The sequence below is a fragment of the Syngnathus scovelli genome, chromosome 12, assembly GCF_024217435.2.
Source record: "Syngnathus scovelli strain Florida chromosome 12, RoL_Ssco_1.2, whole genome shotgun sequence".
NCBI lineage: Eukaryota > Metazoa > Chordata > Actinopteri > Syngnathiformes > Syngnathidae > Syngnathus > Syngnathus scovelli.
The window spans coordinates 10760834-10780725 of record NC_090858.1 but is presented as its reverse complement, the minus strand read 5'-3'; the positions used below and the strand labels follow the sequence as shown (position 1 = coordinate 10780725).

The 19892-nt window shown below is 40.7% G+C and overlaps 1 protein-coding gene and 1 long non-coding RNA gene across 2 annotated transcripts; both read right to left on the bottom strand.

Annotated features, from left to right (window-relative positions):
- Positions 1-300: 300 nt before the first annotated feature.
- Positions 301-5633, bottom strand: LOC125978739 (uncharacterized). Its single transcript, XR_007485129.2, has 4 exons — positions 4945-5633; positions 3971-4098; positions 2661-2798; positions 301-1530 (listed from the first exon to the last, which is right to left on the bottom strand). It is a non-coding gene; the product is annotated as an uncharacterized lncRNA (long non-coding RNA).
- Positions 5634-13294: 7661 nt separating this feature from the next.
- On the bottom strand, positions 13295-17966 carry dact2 (dishevelled-binding antagonist of beta-catenin 2). The gene is made up of 4 exons (XM_049736314.1): positions 17561-17966; positions 16417-16549; positions 16028-16318; positions 13295-15521 (listed from the first exon to the last, which is right to left on the bottom strand). The coding sequence occupies exons 1-4, from the start codon at positions 17831-17833 to the stop codon at positions 13726-13728; spliced, it is 2493 nt and encodes an 830-aa protein (XP_049592271.1). The 5' UTR covers positions 17834-17966; the 3' UTR covers positions 13295-13725.
- Positions 17967-19892: the final 1926 nt, after the last annotated feature.

The following is a 19892-nucleotide window of genomic DNA, read 5'->3' as shown; positions in this document are numbered from 1 at the left end:
GGTCTGTTTATAGCCACAAGGGGGTAGTAGCTGATCATTTCCTAAGACGTATAGGCGCGTCAGTTTCTTTGTGCTCTCGCGGGTCACTTCATTAGACGCTAACCAGCAAAGTCAGATGCTCGTCTGCAATTATACCTTCACTGTGTAAAATGATGCTCAGTTTTGCACCCCAAAAATATAAATCAAACAAATTACTATATGCCACTATAACATCAGTGCAGCACACTGTAATTTTGTTTCAAATGCAGTATATTGGTGGCGTTATTTATAAGAATAGTATTCATAATAACAATACACGTTTAAAGGGCTTATAAAAGTTCAAAATCTATTTAGATAACAAAGCGTGATGTTTGAAAGACACGAAAAAAGTCAAGTTTATCTCAACTACATTATGCAACAGCGAAAACATATCAAGTTGTCCATAATTGCATGACACAATAATACAAAATTAGTAATGCACCTTTCAAATACAATGCACACATGCTTTCTCTTTGCCTTGAAAACACAGCAGAAAAAAGCTAAGAGTTTTATTTTGAAGAATTTTTCATAGACACAATCACCCAGAGGATGAGTGGACACACATTTCTTTATTGCACTGTCTCATTAAATGGAGCTAATGACTGTTTTTTCTACTGCTGTGCTGACAAGGCTCATGGGAGTAATATCATCCTCAGCCATACAGTCTCAATTTGGTCACACGCTCTCAAGCGTTGACTATCTAACGTTCATGGATATTATGATAATGTTTCACCTGAAAACACAGATATGCAACGCTCCCGGATTTTTTTTGTGCAGCTGCTGCAGCATCAATTTTTTCATCTAATAAATGACAGATTTTCTTTTCAATGAGCATATGATTTAATGTGTCTTATAAAATAAATGTGTTCCATGATTGGATGACCACTTGTTCCAAGCAGGGCCGACAAACAAAATGCTTTAAGACTGCCAGACAGGTTTGCTCACTGTTGTGTTTGTCTAGTTTATTACCCATTTAACTGAGAAGCACCCAAACACTTGGCTGGTTGTCACGGGACAGAGAGCCGTGTACTCAGCTGCACCAAACATGAAATTGTCTCCATGTGTGTCTTCTGACTTTTCAGCTGTTGTATAATATTTTTAGCGAGTAACCATTGCACATCAACACTGTGGAGTACAGTTTGAATTTGTGTCCATGACATCACCAGTTGGAGCACAGTGGTTGAAGACACCTCCTGCTGCACTAACAGGACTCGTTGAATTGTTTACAGGACTGTCTTTAAGCTCTCTTCTGAAAAGGAGAAGAAACCATTCAGCTCCAACTTGTAATTACCCCATGGAGAGCAATGCCTCTCTCTCCCCATCTCCTCAGGAGCCCTTTGAAGATGCCCCATGGGGAGTTGGTTGTTATCAGGACACATGACTCATTGATTACTTCTTTCCAAGCTTCCAGGAACATAACATGGGGTGAATGTGCGGGGGGAGGGTAGCGTCCTAAAAGTGTGCACATGCACTCTGATGGTGGTGATTCAGTGTGGACAGCCTGGCCAGTACCTGGAACCCAAATTAGATTTTGTAAACAACCAACAGACATACATTGTTGTGAGCTGGTTATCCTGGTTGGCTTGTTAAAAGTAACTTACCAGTCTTGTTTAGAGCAGAGATGACGAAGCATATGCCCAACAGGAGCATATGTCTCATGGGTTATTTAAAAAAAAAAAAAAAATAAAAATAAAAAAAACAACAACCTCATCATCAATTCATTGATGATCAAATCATTAATGATGACCAGTTCAGGATTTAGAGTCACCTGCAACTCGAATAAAGATAAGCGGCATAGAAGACGGATGGATTGTTGAATTTAAGCAAAGAGCGAAAGAACTAATTTTGCACTTAGCGCTGCGGTGCGTTGAAGCATGGGGAATCTTCATTTTACGACATACTGTATAATTTAAGCATTACAATTTCATACCACATAATTATAGAATAACATCCAGTTAAGAAGAGTAATGCACAGATCTTCATTTCCGTGGGAAACTGTTACATGTCCCAAACTCGCAATAAGTGACACTTCACTTGTATCTCTGTTTTCATTTGACTACATAGTAATAGCTGTTAGACATGAATCAAAAATTAAACAACAAATATTTTGGAAAAGCTTTATTAACCACTGAAAAAAACAACTGGAGTAATGGAAACAATAGGCAAAGCAAGAGGGTCATAAACTAAGAATAAACAGTATCTTTTGATGTTTCCAAGGCTTGCGCTGTGGACGCCTGTGGGGTCGAACCCAGTGACTGGCTTTTCAATGGCAACATTTCAAGTAGATATAATTGAGGCATTGTTCCTCAAGCAGCGGAATTAAAGCAGGAATTAGCGCAATGAAAATTTTAGTCAGTTGTACATTTATGAAGGGAAGAATAATACGACCTGTGACCTCTGATATGACCTCCCCCAATATCTGAGTTGCCTTTGTGCAAGGTATCCTTCCTTCCCTATATAGGCCATGGGAAGGTGCTTGCGGATGACAAGGAGAGTTAACATAAGTGTGCACCTAACATTTAATAGACGAGTACATACTTGAGACATTGTGAAGACCAGAACAATTGTCCTCTTGAAGGAATAGAAAAGCCTCCCAGCAAAAAGAAGGTTCAAAAGCCAAGAAAGGAATGTTGTCTACTTACCAGATGTTTGTCATGAGCAACCTTATCTTGTCAGAGATGAGGAGCTTTTGTGCTGTAGATGATTTGTTAGCATATTTCCTCAGTTTGTTTTTCTTCTTTCATATTATAATGGGGTGATAATGGTGATATTCCAAGCATCTGGAGATTGTGTGTAAAAAGCAAACCATAAATAAGACAACTGTCATTCAGTTAGTGGCTGTGGCTTTACCTTGTGTATTTGTGTATTTGCAAGGGTTTTAAATGATTACCACCATGTGAGCTTTCAGCCGTTTAAAGGACTATAATTCTTTATTTACCCACATTTAGCATGTTCTTGCCTCCCACCCTGTCTAAAGAGAACTGGTAGCTTAATCAGGGTATTCTCCGGGTGTGGGCTCTGCTTTATTTGCCAGTTGACATTTGGTAAAAGGGTGTTACATGAAAAAAGCCCATCACAGCAAGAGGTAGAAGACCCACACCAAAACTCATTTCAGACATGTTACGTTTGTGTGAGAAGAGGACTTTGATTTGCCACTGGCTGCTCAAAATAGCACAATAATCTTCACATGATTATTTTGCTGTACTCTATAAAACTTAAAATTTGTTTTTGTTTTGACACACAGTGAATGCAATTATATGATGATAACCTGTACTTAGTTGCAATATGATTAGAATAGGGTCATTTCACTCTATAATTACTTCAGTGTGCTAAAATGAATAACATTATTTCCATTGATGCGGATTAGGTATAATTTGTATCGAAATTAGAGAATAGGATGATATTTTTTATAGACATACGTATACCGAGAGATGTTTTATTATGTTTCAGAATATTTTTGTTGATTTAAAAATGTATTGTTTGTTTTCAAATCAATGCAGCAATACAGGAATTATTGACTATTAATATTATATTCAATTATTCCATTCACTTGTACTGAGTAAACTGTGGTTGGCTTCAATAAAGTTTTGTCCTATTCTTTGCCAATTTTGACATGGGTTAATAGTTACAAACATTTTACTTGCAGTTATGATATCATATACCTGTCTTATTTTATAATTGGGCTTTTATTACATATTACATATAAAGAAAAGACCAAATTCTTTTTTTTTTTTATTAAAGAGACATCCACAAAACAACAACCACAGCAACAACAACCAAACAACAATAAACTTAACCTAATTTTAAAACTACAGCTTTTCAAACATATATTTCAAAATGAAATTTGACCTTATTTGAAACGTGTTTCAGTGAAAAAGAAATGCCTTCAAGGAATTCAAATGTGTTCAAATCGTTTTATCCTGAATATCAATATGTCTTTATTTGCACTTACCTTAAAGAAGGAGGCAAGTGCAGATAGGCTGTATAACTTGATGGTAAAGCCAAAGCACTTGGCAATGAAGTAATGGCTCTAAGCCCCTCATTAGACAGCAGACTCACTGAGGGATGAAGGACGCCACTCTGCAGGGGGTTGCAATGTCACTTTTGGTATGAGAAATGGAAGAACACTAGGAATGTGTTGTGAAGTACAAGTCAGGTGACAACAACGCAAACGGACCTTCTCTTCGGTACATGAATCTCTTGCACTTCATGAAACAAAGTGTTGGCCCTTGCATTTTTTAACTTGTCGATAAAATGCTTGTTTTAATCGTTATTTTTTTTTTTTTTACCAAATTAGCAAAAAGTCTGATTGACTTTGCAGAACCATGATTGAGAAAATGTTTGGACAGATTTTTTATTTTATGAGGTGACCTTCAATCAATTTGAATCTATGTTATTATTATTAGATTTAATACATAACACACAAAACCTGCACATATGCAACCAATTAACAAACTAATAAAAAAACAAAATGAATTTGAACCATGAAACAAAAGGCGAACAATATTGAGCATGTGGTTTCATGTTTTGCAAATGTCCGCAACACTTAATAAAATTTTGTAGCATCCAGAGAGACACTCTTTCGTCCCGAGTGACAGCTACAAGCACACTTTTTGTCTTGGATGCGACCTCACAGTAAAGAGCATTTCATTGGCCTTTCATTATGCTAAACAGCAGAATACATTAGCGCATAATTGAGCTGATCTCAACAAAGACAGATGCAAACTGATGTCCCCTGCTACCACAATTGTAGAGGTTTTAAGGCTTTACAGTAGTCCATTACCGGTGCTTATTGCGTGCTTAGTGAATAGGAACAATGTCTCATACAATGAGCTCACACCTGGAAAAGCCACTTACAGCTCCAACCCAAATCGTGTTGAACTATATTAGCTGATGTCAAGCTAAAAACAGATGAGCTCCTCTGACCTTTACGTAGATCCTTCTTTAAATACAGCCCGGTTTCCTGCTTGACAAATCCACTTATGGCCTACAAAGATCTCCGCGTAGCATTGCACCAAATGTTGAGTTCTGCTTAGTTAAGATGTGATGAGGGGGAATGTTAAGTGTGGAGTCTGTTATTAGCATTCTAGTCAGCACCACGGAAATGTGACATAACAGCTCAGGCCTTGCACACCATTGTCATCCGGGATTAGCTTCCCTCCTCTGCTTGTGTGTGTGCCGTTCCTCCGTGAAGGATCCAACGACTTCACTGCTGCCATTGTGGAGAAGGCATCCTGCGCCTGCCTCACTGCGGGATTGCCCAAGACGCTTGGTAAACACAGGAAATACAAAGCCCCTAAATGCATCCCTACTGTGTTTGGAGGACTGCCATGACAACACATGGGGGATCTCCCGGAGAGTCGGCCTGTTTGTTAGCTGGAGACACACTGAGATATGTCCAAGCTGTGCCCTCCTGTGCAATAGGGTGTAACGTTATCTCCTAGGCTGTCTGACACTGTAGAGATTTGACATTTGTTTGACGCTTGTAAAAGAATGTCTGGATAAAAAAATAAACCAAATGTAAATACTCTAATCTCTGTGTTCTATCGCAAGGCGGTAGATAAGGCTGCAGGAACAGCACCCTGGGTTTTGACACAGGATATGCTCTGGCATTTGTTTTGCATGACCATAGACCCTCCCTCCCCTAGCCAGATGACCCCCCTCTACACGGACCAAAGCAAAGGTCATCTGGATACCACATCCGAGCCAAAGCACAGAGCAGCACTCCACAGTCTCTGCTTTGCATTTTACCAATATATCTCAAACATGCTAAAAAGCTTTAGCAGCTCCCTGTACTCCTCCATTGTTGTTTTTTGAGTGTCATCTTCTGGGTGGGTTCTATTTGGTGTTGTTTTGGCACATTCTTATTTGAAGTGGGAAAACGGCTGCACCAAACTGAACTGTTGCTGTGCTGTAGAAAATGACATGAGACTAAAAAGAGAACATATAAGCCAATAATTCAATGCTCCTTTCATATATCCACAGCATGAAAACAACACAGGTCAGAACTGGGATTTTCTACGGCAAGCAGAAAATGAAATGTGTCAAATGCGTATAGACTGCTTCTATTTCCTCATCCTTTCTTTCGTTTACCTTTCATACACTCATTTCGCAGCGGATGTCTCAACTTTTATGGATCTCACAGAGGGACAATATGCCTGTAAAGATCGTTAAGAGCACAGAAATGAAAAGGCTTGGGCATTGATCCTTCTAAAGTGCACACAACCCTAATCAATGGGATAGATCTGCCAGGGAGTGTGTGGGTGTCAATCTTTATTATGTGATGCCTGCCGGATGCTGGCGAGCAGCCCGACTGGAGCCTATAAGATCCCCGCCCGTCACCCTGTCTGCCATATTTTCTGCTTCCTTTTATGATTGCAGTATTTACAAAGTGGCGCCAACCACATAATCCTCAATGAGGTCATATAGTGCATGAGTTATAAGTGTTGCTTTGAACTGGCACATCTAAGAGTGATGTATGGCTAAGTCAATGCTTCTTTATTAGACAAATAGCGTCCTTGTTTTTTCATCTTACTTTGTGTTGTCTCGTGATCTTCTGTGAGTAAACCTGCTCTGTGGTGTCCTAATCCAATCTGTAGAGATAGGCCTTGCACCACAAATTGAGCATGTGGTTAACAGCCATTCTTTGAAGTTTAAAGCTTGACCTCATCCAGATCTGCGGAAACTCACCAGCAATATTTCCTCTCAGGGGAGACATGCTGCGGTGCAAGTGAAGCTCATCTGTTTTGATTTTAATGTCTCAAATGCCTCATTCGAAAAGATGAGGCAGCTCAGTTGCAAGCTGTCCTTGGAGATCCTCTAAATCCTGGCCTTCATGTGTAAATCCCTCAACAAACTAGTCAAAAGTGTCACCCTGGGTTGTCCTGTTCAAAGAAATGTTGGGGTCAAACCTGCTGGGTCAACCTCCCAAAAGTAACAAAGTTAGCCCCAAACTAACCCCAGTTTCTCTAGAAACACATGGGGCCCCAGCTAGACTGTCATTCTCCACTCCACTCCAGACCTGTTGTGATTTACTGCATGGGTACACAGCCCATATAAACATATCATCCACATGTCAGCATCCAGCCCTCTGGGGGACTTTTTCCACTGAGCCGAGGGTCCAGATTGTTACGATTTATCCATCTCTGTTCTTACCATCATGGAACACAAGCCATGACCAGCACATAAAATGCTCCTGACAGATATTCCGTCATGTGTGCTGTTAGAGTAATAAATCAGCAAACATTAGGCTTAGGTTTATCTTGCAGCACATTCACCGTCAGGTGTCAATGTTTATCTTAACAGCCGTAAAAGGAAGCTCAGTTGCCACCCTTTTATTTAACTTATTTATGCCAGGAAGCAGCGGTGCGAACTGTCAGGAGAAGATAAAGGCAGATTCACCATATGTTGTCTTGACCGACTGCTTTGAAATACAACTATACAAACATTGGGTCTTATTCTAAATAAATATAATGAACTGGTGTTTTTGCATTTCCTCTAAACTGGACCATCCAATTAAAAGTTTGCTTTTCTTCACAAGATAAATGTTCCTCTACTCCCAGTACAAAAGGTTACGGCCAGCCCTCCCACATAAGCTACTTTGAGTCATGTTTCTAAGAGACATTCATCATTATGATGTAATCAAATAACAATAGCATGCACCATTTCAAACTTTTGACCTGTTTACTTTTCTTTAAATTGCCACTCCTGTGTGTTTCTACATCCAGAATTATTCAAAATGATTTTACGACAATAATTATCTGTGTTCAATACTTCTGGGTAGATAGTGACAGCTGTCTGAACCTCTGGGTCCAGAGACTCGATACTGCGTGGAGGATCAGTCTGTTCCCTGCATGACCCCTGACCTCTGCGCTGAGAGAGGGGCGGCTTGTCCAAATCACTCAAGAGACAAGACCTCAGGGAGTCTTGCAACTTGTTAGTGGAGTCAGCTGAGATTACCTTTGTATGCTTCACAGTATCATGTTTGTTTGACTTTTTTTTTGCCCTGTGATACAAAAACAGTGCAACAAACACTAATGGCAGAGCAGACACCCGGAACTGTAATTCTGAGAAAGCATCTTTTCCAATCGCACAATGAGTCATGCCTCACCAATGCATCTGCACGTGAGCTCTGATCTGCTTCATCCGGGGAGAGGAAACTAACCACTAACAATACCTGTGAGACATTAACAAACAAACCAAACTGCAATATAGACCCCAAGGAAATGCCACACTTGGCTCAGTAATAAGCAACTTCCCCCTGCTGAATAAATCAAATTAGACAATCTCCCAAGTGTTGGAAAATTGGGTGTTTGTGTCCATGGAATTATATCTCGATTCACCATCAAACATGCACTCCAACTGGGATACACTCCTTTAAAATCAATGATTTTAGGAAGACAGGCCATAAAATAGTGTATTTGTAATCATTATATTAATAGAATGTTGACGCTTTCTGACTTGACAGCTGTGCCATCATTTGATAATCTTCATGCACTAGACGGAGAGAAACAGGTATCTTTGCAGAAAATGTTGTATTTTGATCAGTGTTATTCTTGATGCGTGTCTGTAAATTGCCATTTTCAGCCTTTCTCTCACTTGTACTGAAATATTGTTTGATTGGCAGCTTCAGTGAAACAATGAATCAATACCAATCGCTCTGAAAATTGTGGAACTCTGCTCAAAATGATTTAAAAACAATAAATGCAGATCTTTATAAATCTGTGGAACGTATATACTTAAATCATGTTTTATTTTATTTCATTAAGGTGCTGCAGATCCAAAACTGCCTCAATATTCATGTACATACTATTTTATTAATAATGATCATTCAATGGATCTGTGCTAAAAAAAAAAAAGCTTCACGTGTCAAGAGGAATTTACGTCGGTAGGTGAGGGACTTGTTAGTGGCCATATGGGAGCAGAAAGGAGTGCCATGAGGCCGGAGGGGGGTACCTGTAGGGTCCCATGTACTCCTGTCACTCTGATCTTATCAGGGGGGCTGCCAAGAGGAGGACCAGCTGTCACTCTCGCCGTGCTTTTGATGTCCTCTTCCAGAGCTCACACACAATTTCAGAGGAACCAGGCCTTGTTTTTGTTCATGATGAAAATTATTGGCTTTGTTGGTGGCTAAAATAAGACAAACCCCAGAGTAGAAAAAAAAACAAAAAAAAAAAACAAGATGAAGCAAGATTGTTCCAGCTGAAGTTTAGAGCCTTCAGACTTGACAAAAGAGAGGCAATCCTCTGAAGTGACACAGGACATCCTGCTCATAAAACAGTCAGGACATCCTCACAGAGAAAACCGAGTCTGATAGTAGAGGAAGTGCCGTGCATTCAACAGATATACTCACAAGATACACTCCCTTGATCAATGCATGACCTATATATATATATATATATATATATATATATATATATATATATATATATATATATATATATATATATATATATATATATATATATATATATATATCTTAACTCTTGGGAGTTTAAGATCAGGGGGTGTTTGAGAATATCTTTCGTTCTTCACATGTCCTGAGTGTTGTTGTTAGTCACCTAAATGTTGAACAGAGGCTGTGATTTACCGAAGTCAAATTCCTTGTTTGGCACGCTCAAACATGGCGAATAAAAAAAACTCTTGAATCTTGAATCTTGAATATATATTTTTTTTTTTTGTTGTTGGCTTCAATATTGGATTCCCCCCAAAAAAACGTTCCTTGGTCACGACCCAAACACTGCTTCAGGAATTTTCTGTGCTAGACAATTGCTTGGCAGGGGCAAATGCACTCACTTTGCCCTCTGTCGCTGGTGAGTGCATGCTCTCCATACACTGCGAACTTTTGAACCACCCCTTGACCACAGCTTGAAGGGAGTTGAAACAATGGTAAGCAAACACAGTGGAGTGAATGAAGGGATTAGCTATTAAATGACAGGATGTGCTTAAAGAGGAGCAGGTGGTGGTAAAGGAAGGGCCTGCTAAGCCTTGCACGAGTAGAACAGCATGAATGTTTTTTTTGACTTGTTCACCATTTGCTTTGGCCTTCATGCCTGCACACGTCGCAGTCTTTGCCCTGCTCAATTCTTTCCTTCACTTTCAATCTCTTCAAATGTCTCTTCTCTATCTCCGTTGTCCACTTCTACATAACCAGAGGAGCCTGCTCCTTAACTCCGGCTGCCTACAATTGACATTCATGAGATTGGACATTCCGGTCCAGCCCCATTCGTATGTACAGTCAGCTAAGGGACAAAAGATACTATAGAGCCCATCCCCCATTCAAAAGGGTGTAAAAAAGCAAATGTATCTTAATCATTTCATCATCTTGAAATAAAAAATAATATAGTAGTAGGCGGGGAATTATAAATATAATACCCCGCCAGACTTGTGCATAAAATATATGACAGGGGTGTCAAACTCATTTTTTTCACGGGCCGCATTGTAGTCATAGCTTCTTTCGGAGAGCAATTATGACTGTCAACCCAAATAAATGTATGAGCACCTCATATTATATACAGTAAAAGCTACAAAACAAACTGACAAACGACTCGTTTTCAAATCAGACGAGTAAAAACTGGTCAAATATTTAAAAAAAAAGATATTATTAAAAGTGAAGACAATTTGCAATTCTAGTAATGACACATGAATTTGATGCACAATTTGTCTTCGCGGGCCACGTAAAATGATGTGGCGGGCTGTATCTGGCCCCCGGGCCTTGAGTTTGAGACCTGGGATACATGATAACTTATTTTGCAGTGGAATCATATTTTGCAACATAAACTTACTTGCTGTACACAGTATGTTGCTTTTTACATTAGTACACTAAGATGTCAAATAGAAATACTGACATCCTCCCTGCTGCCAGTGGAAAGCTGGACATTCATGAGTTTCCCAGCTCCCTCCAGAATCTATCTATAAAAAGGCTCAGCTCCACTGTCCAAAATTTTTCCATCAATGAACTCACATCACCTCTCACATGACTCACAAGACTCAGTAGTTGAAAACAACAGAAGAAATAATCACAGTTAATGCAAGATAAGCACAGATTATGCCCACTTCTTTAAAACACTGGGAAGGTCTGGTATAAATTAAGATTTGGGATTGGACCAGGAGAACCCCTCCCCCTTAGCACCTGACTGCGGCACCCCCTTTGTTGTTCTTTTAGTCCTATATGTGCTCCCCTTTGCGTTTGTTTGCAATGTTGTTCACAGTTGTCACAGAATTCTTAAAAGTGGTGTACCAATTCATAATTAATGTTTTGCATCTGTTAATTTTTTTTTTCCACAGCTTTGGTTAATAGAAATATGCATCGACTGTCGCGCTAACAGCAAGTAGTTCAGTGACCTTATGTGTAACGTGTAATGAGATCACTGTCCAAAGCGGCTCAGTGACACGCCTTCTAATGGCCTAAGCGATCATCCGTCCCAGTACTGAAAGTAGTTTTAATGACACGTTGACTTATTTATATCTCTTTAAATGTTCACAACAATGACGTTTTCAGACTGGGGTTTTCATTCAAACTCATTCTGATGGATGAAATCTGGATATACTACAAATAACCAAAATAACCAGTTGCTGCTGTCCTATTTTTTTCTTCATCAAATAAATCCCTAGTGACTAATTGAACCCAAATGTAAAAATCCCAGCCTTTTAATAGAGCTCCATCTGATTCAACTCAGATGCATGTTTCTCTGAAATAGGCGTGATTCTTTGCCTTGGCAAGTAGCTGTGACAGTTCCACCACCAGTCTTTGTGGTGTCAGCAGAAAAGTGTATGATATTGATGAGAACTGACATCTGCCCATGTGTGTTCTTCCATTTGATGTCAGAGCGCCTGAGCGACAATCTGTATAATGAGATCCCAAACGACATCTGTAGACCTTCATTATGACTTGACAGCTATCCATGGGGAGTATCTCGGAAAGAGGCTAACTCAATACAAATACGGTTAACTTCAAATCCTATAAAATATCCAGGTAATCTTGAAATATTTACACCGTTGCTAGCCTGGAAGGTATTTTTTAAAAGTATTGCTCCAGTAAAGGTATGCACATACATTTCCTAGTTTAATCAGCTGTAGATCATTGGACAACAAAAGAGAGTAAAAAAAAAGACATGCTGAACATGAAAAGAAAATTCCAGAGACAGCAAGGATATAAAAAGGCCGCCTGACCCTTCTTTTGTTGATATCCTAGGAGATGAGCCAGTGCTACAAAGGTTATATAGCTAGCACACAAGGTCAAGCTGACATGGTCCTGCTTCACCCAACATCAAAGTTAAGGCCAGCTCCCTCTGAGCCTGCTTGAAAACAGCAGCTCTAATCCCACCAAGGTCTTGTTGTCACCCTCACGGAGAGGACAGAATTTAAAACACTAACTTTGATGTGAATTGAGGCCTTTGCCCCTAAGACCCACATCTTGTGATGCGTGTAAAGAAGAGTTGCCATTCAGTGTGCACTTTAAGAAGTTTTTCTTTTCTTCTCAAAGAGCAAAGGGTTCTTGTTAAAGTAGAATGAGACAAGCTCAGACTGAAAGAGAATTAAATACTCGCCTCTGTAGTGATTATAGCTGCAGGGAACATGAGTTGAAAGTAAAATTTGATGAAACATTGAGTTTGGCATAATCGTAAGCTTCTTAAAAAATTTCAGATGGGAAAATATTACTTATGACCACAGGCGACAGATGTGAAGCTTGGTCATTAGACAATTTATCCTCCCAAATATTTTTTTCCTTACTAAATCTTTCAAAGAATTTCCATTCATTTTACAAATGAGATTATTTGATCACCTTGCCATTAACTCTCTAATCTCCTTTTCATAACTCAGCAACACAATCATTTCAGCTCCACTTTCATCTTAAACTCTGACTTAGCTGTTCCTTTCTCACTTACCGTCATCGCAATGTCCATTCATGTGCGGTGAGTGTTAGTTTTAGTGCTTCAGCGCAAATGTGTTTACTTTCATTTGAATGTCTGAGTGCCGTTTTCACCCCACTAATTAAGCATGACTGTCTGGGTCAAATGTTGAATCTGCAACTTATTAAACCAACAGCTGGTCCAAATCAGGAAACCAGATAAGAAGCTGTTAGAGATATCCGTACTAAATTGGTTACCCACAGCAGGATGTTTGTTAGGATCAAGATGTTTCATTTTCAACAGTGCGTCACCGGAATGTTGTTTACTCACATTTAATAAGATAATAATTTCAGTTTCTCAATCAAACCCACCTATAATTAAACTTTAAAATTGACGTGTGTAGTAAAAGGCCAATGCAAGTAAGATTCAATAATTATTAATTGGCAGTTTATTATAAGAAACACAAATTGTTGCTCAGGGAAAATCAAGTCAGTAACAGACAACACACAATTGCATGAAATAATGTCGGAGTTATTTGTTGATGTACATATTTGGGTTTTTTTTTTACTATTAGTGAAATCTTTAACGTGACGAATATGACATGCATTGACAAATGAATTACAATAAGATAAATATTTACAAATAAGTGTAAGTATAATTGTGTGATACAAGCATGCTTTAACAACCAAAAACTAAATAATGTTTTTTTTTTTATATTTTTTTTTATAATAAACAATCAGTGCACTGAAAAAAGAAGGGTTCTGGAAGAGGCGAGATCTTTTCAATAAAGTTCTGTGTTAGTTTTGTACAGCTCTTTGTTTTCCACCCCCATCGACAAATATTTTGCCTAAAGTAATTACACCAGGGTCATGACCTTCAGTGAGGCAGGCTGGAAGCGCCGAATCTTCTTTTTCAGGGCTCGTGAAGCTTTGATGCGACAAGCTGAGGGCTCTGGTCGTGGGAGTTGCTGAAGGGTCTTTCCAACTGCAGTGGGCACCAGAGAAGCTTCCGCCCATACCAGGTCGCCGCACTCTTCAAGGCTATCCAGATGGTCTCCTTCCTCCACGGACAGGCTGCTGTCAGAGTCGGAAACGGATTGGAAACTCTGGCTAGATTCGCTATCGCCGAAGCGATTGGTGGTGTTATCGCTCATCTCCCCATCGCTGCTCGCGGCAATGGTGGAGTGGAAAAGTGACATGCATTCAGCTGAGTACTCAGACTCGCATTGAGGTGGGTAGAGAGTGGACACGTGATAGGGTGCTGGTGGGTACCTGGCATTGAGTTTAGTGTTGAAGGAGTTAGAAGACATGGATGACATGAAGGGATGATGAGGACCCATCCATTGGCCTGATTTGGCTAAATGCATATTTCCTGGCGCTTGCGCAAAGAGTTCCTTCGACCTCTGACGTTGAGCACACAAAGCTTGGGACTTCTCGGCATCAGATAACCACTTGGCCGCTCCGTGTCTCTTCTTTCTCTGCTCCTGCTCATACTCTCCACATTGCAATCTGCGGCTTTTGCTGGACTTAGTAGCAGCTGGAGTAGGGTGCGGCTTTGGATGGACCTTGTGGGTGTAGATTATTCCGGGGCCACACTGGCTTGAATCTGAGCCTGAGCCTTGTTTGTGTTCCTCAGACGGACAGCAGGGGTATTTCTGGATGACCTTCCCTTTTCCTAGTCTTCTCGGATCTCCCTTGGATTCTCTGGCTCGTTCGCAGGATGATTGCTGCTGCCTCAACGCTCGAGGCTTCTCACTGCTCCTTCGTCTGATTTTTACGGCTTTGGTTTTACGATCAGCTTGTCTCACCTTGACCCTCTGAGTTCCAGCAGGGACAAATTTGGCATGGACAAACTCGGGGGAGCCATTTTGCACCTCAAAGACTTGACTGTCCTCTGTGCTTGAACTGTGAGACATGGCTGCTCTTTGTCTCTGAGCCTTCTTCTCTGTGGACCTCATTTCCCCACATGCTTTTTCTGCATGGCCTCTAGCTACAAAAGCAACATGCGTTTTGTCCATCTTCCTCAATGATAAAGTTGTGACCTCATCAGAGCTGTACTCTCTCATCACAGCAGGATAGGAATACCCATATGAAACCTCCTGAGGTCTCCCAGACTGTTGGTGGCCTTCATTATCAGTTGTTTCTCGACCGGTATTTGTCACGCAGTGTCTCTTCTCTTCATTATCTAGTGGTATGGCCTGAGTTGGGGGAGGTTGAGGAAGAGATACCGGTTTCTGTGGAAACACAGTTACAACTTCAGGTGGTTTCCTCTGATAGTCGCCGTGGGTCTGCATAGCCTCGGCGGCCATTTGAATGTGAGATTTGTTGGAGCTGCGCTGGAGGAGCTTGTCAATGTAACCCAGAGTCTTGGTATCATAGCCCATCTCAGTACCCTGGAGCATGTCGGAATCACTCACTGGAGGCCGGCCACCATCTGTGGCTGATTCACCACCTTGGAAAAAGATAGGACTTTGGAGGGCAACAGCATGCAAGGGGCTTGGGTAGTGATACAATTCAATTCCATTGCGGGAAACCAAATTGCTCTGGAACTTAGGGTCCATTGTAGGGATCTTGGGATTTGGGCACATCTGTGGTTTCTTCGCATCCATTGGTTTATAGTTCAGTCCTTGATTTATCATCCTGTCTAGGTCACCTGGTGAAACACCGCAAGCATAAACAAGAATTAATAGGTTGATTGACCTGCTAGTAAAAATATGTATTTTTAATTCACGTTATTATTGAATACAGTAATCCCTCGTTTAGCGCGGATAAGTGGTTCCAAAAACCACCCGCGATAAGTGAAATCCGCGAAGTACGGTCACCAACAAGAAGTACTGGGCAGGCTAACGAGTTAGCGGAAAGATGCTAATTTGCGATCGTGCTAACACGCGAAAACGGATTTCTAAAAGAATGTAAACGAACATTTGGAGAAATACTACATTGTCCTAAAGGTTAGACACATGTTTCCTCAATTTAGAAGTTTTATTTTGACTTTTAAATGTTTTTTTAATTTGGAAAAAAAATCTGCGATGTAGTGAAGCCGCGATAAACGAAACGCGAAGTAGCGAGGGATCACTGTATATTAAATAAAGCATGCATAACAATTATACTATGTATGGTTCAATGATGTGTTTGCTTCATCGAAATTAATTTGTCTACCTGTTGACACAGGTCTTGGCCGTCCAAGTTCAGTGACAGTAGAGCTTGCTCTGATCCTACTGCTTCCAAGATGAAGGCCTGTCGCCCGGGTAGCGTTGGGATGGGATGCACCTTCATCGGCCGAACGACGACGATACACGTCAGCTTGAAATGGTGGGCTCACTTGAGAATTAGCCGGACTTGCGGAAGGGGGGGGAAGACTCGTCTGGGAGGATGACAGGCACTCACTGTACACTGAGGTGCAGGAGTTTGACAAGGAGCAAGAGCCACCATCACTGAGCTCATAGAAACCTGGAGAGAGAGCAATTACTTAATGGCAAAACTCGATTGACTTTACGCTTTCTTCTTTAAATGTAGAGCGTACTGTGGGGTAATGTAAGCACACACACCTGAACTTGGCCTGCTGTCACTCTCCTGCTGCTCAGTGGAGGCCTTGCTGACATCCAGCTTCAGCTCACTGATTTGTTGATCAAGCTGCTGAAGGTGAGTCTTCAACCCTACATCCTTTTTCCGAAGACGAGACTGTAAGAAAAATAAATCATTTCAACCAAACCTGGGAACATAGTCTCCATTCAGCACTAGCTAATACACAAGTCAGTGTTCATTTATATTTAGGTCACAAAAAAAAAAAAAAGGTCCGGAAACACACTTGTGGATAAAGACAACCACTGTACTGTCCTTAGAAAAAGAGGTGCTACTCAGCAGTGGCTGATGATTAACCCCAGCAGGACATGGGGGAGCAAGGAAAAGCAGTGGTGGGTAACTCATTTCTCCCCCACCGCGAAGGCTGGCCATTGTGTAAACTGCTTAGAGGAGCAAAGATTGGGGGTTGGGATGGAGGACTGTTTGCTCTGGCACTTACTGTTACAGTTGTAAATATTTTTGGAAATCATGTTTATTATTTAACTCATGCATTTATTTTCCTGCAACTACAGTACGACTATGTGTAGCACAAATATGACTAAATTTATGGCTAATGTAATTTAAGATGGGATGTAAAGAGGATTTGAACTCTCAAATGCATCACATAGGAAATCATTGTAGGCATGCGTGATCGTCCTTGCTCTTCCTGCAGATGGTTATAACAGCAGCACACATGGCAAAACTTGTCATGGATAGAACCTCACACTGCCAGTTGTCAGCAACACTCAAGGGCAGCACTGATTGTGACTCTCTATTAAAAAAAAAAAAGCACACACCATCCCTCATTTTATGATATATCCTGGCATTAGTGGTTAATGATTGTGACTGCCCCCCTGCAGTTCACGCCACACACACCATACTTTTCTCAAGCAATGAAGCTGATTTATGACTCCACTCCTGCTTCCTATCTCCAGCTGAGCACTTGAAAGTTTGCTACTAAACTAAGGCATGTGAATCAGCAGCTGACTGTAACATTCACACGAGAGATTTTACATTCAAAGTAAAGGGTGACAAATATGTGATTGAATATATTTTCATCAGATTGCATATTAATGTCAGAGCTCTATCTTAGGTACATCTTTTGTGAATTGTATTGAAACAACTTCCTACCAGCTGTTGCTTCAGGGCCGTGAGGGTGGCCTCCAACCGCTGCTCCTCCGCCCCCATCTTCGGGGCGTCCTCCGGTGCGGTGTGCACGTAAGTGACCGGTTCTTCCCGGTTCGCTCTGAGCGCCCAGCTCACCATGTCGCTCTGTCTGTCCCGAAGCAGATGGAGCTCTTGCAACCCGGCCAGGGCGGCCTGGAGCCTCTCTCCGACCCTGCCGCGGTCCATTCCCACGGTAGCGCTCATCATTCCCACGTATGAACCCTTAGTACTCAGCATACTGGAGGTCAGACACCGTGCATATCCAAAACTTCATAAAACGGAGCAGAAATCGCAACAGTGTATTGACGTGCTTGGTCAGTGTCTTGCGGCTGTTGACCTCCTAGGCTTTTAAACTACCTGATAGAAATACTCCGGAGCTCATAGGAGATTGAAGCTCCTCCCACAGACCAAACGGCCCCGCTCCCTATTGGCTGGCCTCTGGGCCCCATGCAACATCTGGTTCTAATCTTCCTTTTCAAGTGTTCCCAGGAGCTGCCAAGCCACGCACAAAGATGTACGCCATTAAGTGTGATTGAGCTATTTTCATTTTTAGTTCGAAATAATCCCCTTTATTCTGACTATATTCCCATCAAGAATAAATATTACATTTTCCACATTGCACGCACGCACGCACGCACGCACGCACGCACGCACACATGCATGTCTGTCTGTCTTGTATTAAAAAATGAAAAAAAAAATCACGCTTCACTTACAAACAAAAATATCACCCACCGTGTATACGCAAGTTGTTTATGTACCTTCTGCCACCTAGTGGGAGATAATTTAATTGTTCTGCCTATCACTATATAGGAGTCGCTGGCATGGATACATTATTTGTAGTGGCTGATTAATTTTGGACCGTTTAATTGAGATTGGATGGTTAGCCACTGGTAGGAAATCAGTCAAGTTGACGCAGGATTTTTTTGTGTTGTCAGCAGCAAGAACACAAAAGTGGATCAAGCAAACCTCTGTAAAAACTCTGAGACAACTGCGTCCTCTTGTGGATAAGCACGATACATGTTTTTTCTCAGGGTCGGTGGGGTCGCGTATGATAAGAAATGTGTGAGGTATAAATATAAATCCTCTCACTATCGTGTCACTTCAATTACCACTTGCCTGTCTGTGCTGCAAGTCGAAGCTGACACACTCATGATGGTGAAATAATGTCTTGATAAAAGAGTCAACACTCCGATGTACTCAGTGAGATTAATGTTCAGAATTTTATTATTATTGTATTTGTACCAAAGTAATTAACGAACGACACATTAACGATGCTGTGCTCGATTTTTTTTCCAATCAATTTTTTCTTGTTTTGTGTAGTGGAACAAATTAAAAAAAAACTTTCCTGTAAATCCATCCATTTTTTGTCTTCTGATTGTCCTCATTGAGGTCAACCACAGGGGTCACACAGGGCACACATATATAAACAGAAAATCGCTTACACTCATATTCACACTTTTTCAAACAATGTAGACCCTTAAGTTGACACACTAAAACATGCATGCTTTTGGAAAGTGAGGCGAAAGTGAAGCTAAAATGCTTAGAAAAAAACCACACAAGCAAGGAGAGAATATGCAAACTTCACACAAAAAGATTTTAGCGGAGATTCAAACCTGGAACCAAAGAGCTGTGAGGTAGTCACTCCATTTCTGAAAATCAATTAAAAAAAAAACATAAAATTGAATATGTATTCCATTATTATTAATCTATTGTTGTTGTTAACATCTTTTCTTTACCTTCCTTCAATAGGCAGAGAAAAATACCTGTAAAGACGGTACGTAATCTGAAATTGCCGATATATGAATATTCAAGTGTTTCAAAGTGAATGTTTTCTAAAAAATGGGTACTTGTCTTTGCAGGAAAAAATGGCGGACACAGACTTTGCTGCTATCAAACAAGGTTACAGTTTTGAGAACATCGATTGCTAATTAGCAAATAATACTATAGAACCATATCTAAAAGTGACTCTATTACAAAGTGACTAATTTGAAACACAGAGTAATCTTAGGCTCTTCACACTAGAGGGCAGTCTCACACTAATTTCCACCCTTGCCAACTGGTTCACTTTTTATTGTTTGATTCCCACACTCTTGGACTTTGTGGTTTGCTGAGGTCTTTAATCCAAGTGCTGCTTGTGTACCCAGTTGATATTTTTCACAAGCACACAATTCAATCACTTGTCTATTCCATCACACACGTGTCACGATTTCTTCAAGATGGTCACATTATATAAGGCCACTAGCGTCATGTCCTTGTGATGCTGCTGACAGACAACACTGCATTGTGAGGTCTGGAT

Coding starts and splice junctions, on each gene's coding strand:
- dact2 (XM_049736314.1), bottom strand. CDS start 17,833: ATGCTGAGTACTAAGGGTTCATACGTGGGAATGATGAGCGCTACCGTG. Junction 16,550..17,560: donor CGGCCCTGAAGCAACAGCTG/GTAGGAAGTTGT, acceptor TTTTTCTTACAG/TCTCGTCTTCGGAAAAAGGA. Junction 15,522..16,027: donor GCCAAGACCTGTGTCAACAG/GTAGACAAATTA, acceptor GTGTTTCACCAG/GTGACCTAGACAGGATGATA.